Below are 6272 nucleotides of genomic sequence, written 5' to 3'. Positions count from 1 at the left end.
TCATGAAGCATCGAAGGAGAGCTATAATCTGTTGTAGCCAATCCAATAATCTAATTTATCTGGATTTCGCTGGCCTGTCGGGAGCCATCACATGGCGGCCGGCCAGTGAGTGCCAGCAGACAACATGTCTTTCTGAGGGACCAGAGGTACAGCCAAATATCAGAGAGGAGCTCCAGTCCTCCAGTCTCATACTGGGACATGAGTGGAGGCGGCTGGAGACGCTCCAGGGCTCTCCGTCTGTATCAGAGGCTTTTAAATCCACCTGCCTCTGGTTCTTGATGCGCGTGTGAAGAGCTGCCCCCTGCTGGCCAAAGAGGGGAAGACAGCATGTCAAACTCTTAACGAGAGGAAGCTTGTTTAACTGAGAGGATTTGTTATAATGTGGTTGCACTGCCTTGCAGAAAGAAAGTTTTGGTTGCAAATACCTTCTGAGCATCACGTGGTCTCCACTGTCCTTCCATCTCCCCGCAGAGCATGTCTTTGTAAATGTGACATCATTGCATGGTGAATCATATGTTGTCCATCATGGCTTTTATGCAACAAAATCAAGTATATATAGAAAGTCTGCCCTGACGGTATAAAGCAATCAGACCCACCAGTTAAGTAGCCTGTTTCCCAGAATGCAATGTCAAAGTTTTTGGAATATTTGAGCAAATATTCTTAACTTTTAACCCAATCGTCAAGTGGAATATAGATATATGGACCAATGCTCATAAAGTGAGATAAAGCCCCCCTAAAAATAAAATGTTAAGTAAAACACGTTTTAAAATAAATAACTGTTGTCAGTATGAGGGTACTGGTTCATCCTCATACTTTCTAAATTTTCTAAACTCATCACTATTTTTTTTTCTATAAGTCATACTCTCAGAATAGGCCTACGTCTGAATGACTTGATATTTCATATCCATCAGGTCAAAGCATATTGATCTGTCATAATAGCAGGGTTGAATGTCAAACTGGGCTAATCCAAATGGATATGACAAGTTCAAAACTAAATGCTCATTATTTACTTTCAAGGAAGTTTCAACTTCCTTGAAAAAGGAAACAGAGGGATACCTAAAAACAATTTGTAATTGCAGGAAAGAAGGTATAGTAGAGTCCAAGTGAGTACAATGTGAAAAGATTTTTTGTGTGTAAAAAATAAATTTTCTTATTTAACAATTCGGCTACATTTTGTATTTTACAATAAAACACATTGAAATTTGTGTTTATAATTTGTTAGAATGTGAAAATGAGGTTCTAGAGGTCAAATTACTTCCACAATTTGAGAATTGAACGCAAGGGTCAGCTCTTTTTAATGAGTGGAGCCAATTAATTTGGATCCTGCAAAGAAACGAAATTCCCATCACTACTCAACATGTCGAAGAGCGGGGCCCGTCAACAGGGCAAATTGTGATCTGCCTCCTGATTGGCTGTCTGGTCAAGCTTCTGTCACGTGGTTGCACGAGTAAGCCAATAGCTGCTTCCAGGGCGTGGCCAAGTAAACATCCCTGCCATTCAGCTATCATGTTAGCCGACGGAGTCATATGTAAATAGCTTTACGAGCTTATGGGATGTCAGCTTGGATTTATTTTTTTTCTGAGTGTTTTGTAATTTTGAGTTGACACCTGGATATTTTTCTAAATATAATGGACACCAGAAGTTCTATGTGAAGGTCTTTGCTGTGTTTTGCAGTAAAATCCGTCAGGTTAACTTGCCTCGGTGGACTAGCCTGTTAGCTATCGCGGCCATAACGAGCAGCACAACAAACACCGAGTCGAGCCCACGAGTCGGCGAGTCGACATTAGACATTTCTGCCATCGTCATCATGGAGAAGGTACTCCTTTTACGACAAGTTTGTTCCTTTGGCTTTTGTCTGAAGTACAGAGAATATGTGATGGCGTTCTGACCAAGTGTAGCTAAATGTTAGCTTGCTGGTTGCCACACCTGCTCTTTCTTTTCAGGCCAAACCGGCATTTTTGTTCTCTGAAATGTTCATGGTCAACACCTGCTCATATCAGTGCATTCAGCTGCCAGGTCACAGTGGATGCTTTAGGGTCGTTAGCGGGATAAATACACGTTTCTGGGTTTGTAAGGAGGAGGTGACGCCCAGTCTTTGATCTAAACAGATGCTGATGTCCAGCTTAGACAATTATTGGGGATTTTTCTTTCACATATTTCAGTGAAACGAAAGTAAAAGCGTTGATATTGCTCATCAAAATGGTTTATCTTTTATGACCGTCTCCTATCTTTTTCCTTAGGCTGATTTCTTAAAAGGACTTCCAGTCTACAATAAGAGCAACTTCAGCAGATTCCATGCGGACTCAGTTTGCAAAGCCTCAGTGAGTAATGTCTATTCCATGTTTGTAAATGGATAATAATAGTAATAATGAGTTCTTTGAAGTTCATTATAAAAAGTATTACTTGAAAATCCCTCAAATTATATTAGTAACTCAGCACACCATTTATTAACTCGCATGCTAAACAAATTATAGCTCATTAATATTTTTCTTTGCATAACAATGTCATCTGCAAAATATTTTTCCTATGTTCTCTATTTAACATAAATAACAGCAGCATCTTGCTTAACATCCAAGAGGAAAAACATGAGATTTTTGTGTTGTGTGTTTGGTTTTTAAACAACATATTCATTAAATATAGAACTCAAAGTCTTAAGAAATCTTTCCATCTTGGTCAGTCATTATTTATCACACAGCTCTGCTGCTTTCCTGGCTTATACTATTATTTCAAATGTTTTATTGGAACATCACTCCCTCTGTTTAATGTCTAAAAAGGATGATTTCATCAGAGTGAATATTGGGAAATATGATCACCATCATATCAATGCATGACATCACTGTGGCAATGGATAAACTAATTTGTTCCAGCTCCCATGCATGTAGGCTGCTGGTCTATTGTGATGTATCTGGCCTCTTGACCAGGCTTTAAAAACTTACAACTATTTTTGAAATGTATTTAAAAAAACACTATCTGTTTGAAAGTACTAATATATCATTTCTATATATGTAATTTCAAAAATTTGCATTGATAAAATATGAATTTCTATTTTAGTAATATATTTAATTGCTAAAAATATGTTTGTAAGGAGTACTAAAATATATGTTGATTCAAAGTAGAAGTTTGAGAATAATCTTATGTACATCCTATTTTAGAAAAAATGCAGCATTTTATTTACTTAAGCAGATTTTTATTTTATGTTTCTTTGCTGGATTCTTTCTTTTTTGTCACATTTGACAACTAACTGACTCTTTACTGTCTGCAATTGAAAATATACGACATAAAAGTCATGTGAAGGATGGACCAGCTTTTGTTTTATCTGCTGCTGTTTTTTCCCCCCAGATGCCTTTCAATGCTGCGTTGGGGCAGGATTAGATTGTGTTTGCACACAATAGTTTGTTCATTTTCTGTGTGAAATGACCGTTATTAATGGCTGTTAATAATCTAGTTGTAATGGAGAAAAATTAATTCAGATTATTTTTCTCCTTAAACCCTTAATCAAAAGTTATTTTGAGTAAATTTAAGGTTAAAGTTGAAGTTTTTGCACATTTCTCATACTACATATGGTTAATGTACATTTATGTTGTTAAGTAAGCTGAGGCAATTTATTTAAAAAAAAAATCAAAAATTGTTATTCACTGCTTTGAACTGAATTGGGAATTTGTTTTTTAAGTAAATGAGAATAAGTCTGGACTGTTCTTTCTTTTTTCATCTTTGTGTTTTGTTGTGCAGAACCGAAGGCCGTCTGTTTACCTCCCAACCCGGGAATACCCTTCAGAACAGAGTGAGTCACAGGGAGCGGCTTCAGACTGGATGCACTAGAAGATTTATTATAACAGCCTGCACTATGATGATATAAACACTTGAATAATCAATGAATTTCCCTCCTGCAGTGGAGGGGGGGCTCGAGAACAGGTTGAGGTTTTGTTGACTCAGGGAGGATAGAAAAGAAATCGGAGCGATGATGATAGAAAGTTTGTGCAGTTGTTAATCTGTGCTTTTATTAATGTGATATTTTTATGTTAATTTCCTTTAAGAACTACAAATCTGATCTTCCTTTTTTAACGTTGCAGTTATTGTAACGGAGAAAACGAATATCCTCCTGCGTTACCTGCATCAGCAGTGGGACAAAAAGGTGAGCAAGTCCCTTCATTAACACCTTTTCCTAAACCCTAATGTTTCTTTCTAATCAGTAGTAGTTAGTTAAATGTGTTTTGAATAAATAATTTATTTTTAAAATATTGTCTTGTCATGGCTGGATTATCGCTAACGTGTGTGTGGTTTTGTTTTAAGCAGAATGCAGCAAAGAAAAGGGAACAGGAACAAGGCGAGGTGGACAGCCCGGCACCGCCGAGGAAAATCGCCAGGACAGACAGCCAAGAGATGAATGACGACTCATAAAGTGTGTGTGTGTGTGTCTGTGTGTGAGAGGATGAAATGGCATGTGCACATACAGGGTGTAGCCTATGTGAACTGATGAACACAGAACGTTAGGCAAACCTGAATAAAAATACGTGGTAGTTTTGAAAAGAGGTGCACTGATCAGGATTTTCCTGGCTGACTGTGTTTAAGATGGAGTCAAAATCCATCATAATGTTTTAGTTTTGGCTCTGACTGACTCCTCCCCGTGTGGGCCTGTACACCTGTATGTGTTTGGATGCGTGTTGCGCTGTGGATGCGTGTCGTTCCGTTTGCGTGAAGCGAGTGAATGTTAAAGTGTGTTGAGTGAAGATGGAGACACACTGGACAGAAAAAGCTACTTTTAAAAACTAAACCTGTGTAGATCCGCTCTGATCCACGTGAACGTTTTGTTACTCTGTTAATTTTATTACAACTCGTCGATGTTGAGCTTCCTGCCAGCCGCAGTGCCCACTCTTTCACTGCCCACTTTTAACCACACGGGGGCGCTTCAGCTTCTCTGAAACTCCACAGAACCAAGAATCCACTGTGACAAAGAGCACAAATTAGAGCCATTTCTTCCAAAAGCCCCCTTAAGATGCGACTATATTCATATCTGTGTTTTAATCTGGGACTTGTGCTCGTAGGATTTAGGTTGATTTGTCTGAGATGCATTTTCTCACCTAGCATTTCACTGATTATGGCTATAAAAAAATTAGATTTTCTTGAAGGAATTCAGACCCGTAAAGCACAGATGATACAAAAAAACCTGATAATCCCATGAAAGGAAAGGTGGTGGGGTTTTTTTGTGTGTAAATAGTTACCATCAGAATTGTCCAGTTAAATAAGTTTGTGTTTTCCTAAAATAAAAACACACCCAGGATGCGATAGGAAAGGTTGCTCCCTGATGCCCAGTGTATGTTCTCTGACTTGCATGTTGTTGTTTTCACTGCTGGTTTTGTTACAGAACCGAAGGTATCAGCCCAGAGGCCTTACAACTCGTCATTGTGGTCCGAATCCCTTTAGCTGTCCCTGCTTGGCTACGTTCTGCATCTTCCAGTCTCTGAAGGTCTTTTTCAGTTTGAGATCTGGCATGAATTATCACAGAGTGGGATTTAAAAGGGATATTTTAGTATTTTCAGCCACAGAATGCACATGGAGCTTGGGAAGCAGCGTACTTACTTTCAGTTTGTTCTGGTGTCATAAACCGCTACACTGCGACGAAGCTTCTTGTTATCGCTGTCCAGCAGAGTCACGTCGAAGCCTCCTGATGTTTTATCAACCGATGCAGCAGTGTACATATCCACTTTTTTTTTTTTTTATTAAAAAAACATGATATGCTTCTGCTCTGATAGACTGTTCAGCTCCACATTAGGCATTGCTCCCATACTGTGTTTGATCAGATGTTCCTTTAAACTTTGTTCAAAATAAAGCTTCACTGAAACTAGATTTTGTCAAGTGATTCTTAAAATGTGAATTTGTTTTTGTCTGTAAAAAGAAAATTAAATCATCTATGAAGCTGGGCAGAGAGAAAGATAATAATTCACTATGATTTAGCTAATTTTGAATGGTTATATAGTCATCAATAAATCAGAATAATCAAAAGTTTTACTTATTACTCATTACACGCAGGATATATTTCATGGGTTTATTTCTGTTATTTTTGATTATTACTTGAGTAGCGCAGTATTTAAATTAATCCATCTTCCCATGTTGAAGAAAAGAAACCCCATATTATCACGCTGCCTCTACCATGCTTCACTGTTGGGATGGTTTTATTCTTCGAAGAACAAACAGAAGAGTAGTGGTAAAAAAAATTATTGTTCTCTTGGTTATTAATGCACATTTTATCTGTCCTACTGATTGCTTTTTGTTGT

At 38.0% G+C, this 6272-nt stretch overlaps 1 protein-coding gene across 2 annotated transcripts; it reads left to right on the top strand.

Moving 5' to 3' along the window:
* Positions 1-1502: 1502 nt before the first annotated feature.
* Positions 1503-5844, top strand: dda1 (DET1 and DDB1 associated 1). Of its 2 annotated transcripts, XM_055060361.1 has the most exons (6): positions 1503-1816; positions 2241-2321; positions 3730-3781; positions 4071-4132; positions 4294-4399; positions 5363-5844. In XM_055060361.1, the coding sequence occupies exons 1-5, from the start codon at positions 1808-1810 to the stop codon at positions 4396-4398; spliced, it is 309 nt and encodes a 102-aa protein (XP_054916336.1). In that variant the 5' UTR covers positions 1503-1807; the 3' UTR covers position 4399; positions 5363-5844. The 2 variants fall into 2 exon arrangements, with proteins under 2 accessions (XP_054916336.1, XP_054916327.1); XM_055060352.1 differs by having other exon boundaries at positions 4294-5844.
* The last annotated feature ends 428 nt before the right edge of the window (positions 5845-6272 follow it).

The sequence above is a fragment of the Poeciliopsis prolifica genome, unplaced genomic scaffold, assembly GCF_027474105.1.
Source record: "Poeciliopsis prolifica strain line A6 unplaced genomic scaffold, Auburn_PproV2 SCAFFOLD002, whole genome shotgun sequence".
Classification (NCBI taxonomy): domain Eukaryota; kingdom Metazoa; phylum Chordata; class Actinopteri; order Cyprinodontiformes; family Poeciliidae; genus Poeciliopsis; species Poeciliopsis prolifica.
Note: the sequence above shows the minus strand (reverse complement) of the source record. Positions and strands in the feature narration are given on the sequence as shown.

What these genes read in the sequence shown, in the direction of transcription:
- dda1 (XM_055060361.1), top strand. An exon ending in ACTCAGTTTGCAAAGCCTCA is followed by an intron (nt 2,322 to 3,729) that starts GTGAGTAATGTC and finishes TTTGTTGTGCAG; the next exon opens with AACCGAAGGCCGTCTGTTTA. An exon ending in ATCAGCAGTGGGACAAAAAG is followed by an intron (nt 4,133 to 4,293) that starts GTGAGCAAGTCC and finishes TGTTTTAAGCAG; the next exon opens with AATGCAGCAAAGAAAAGGGA.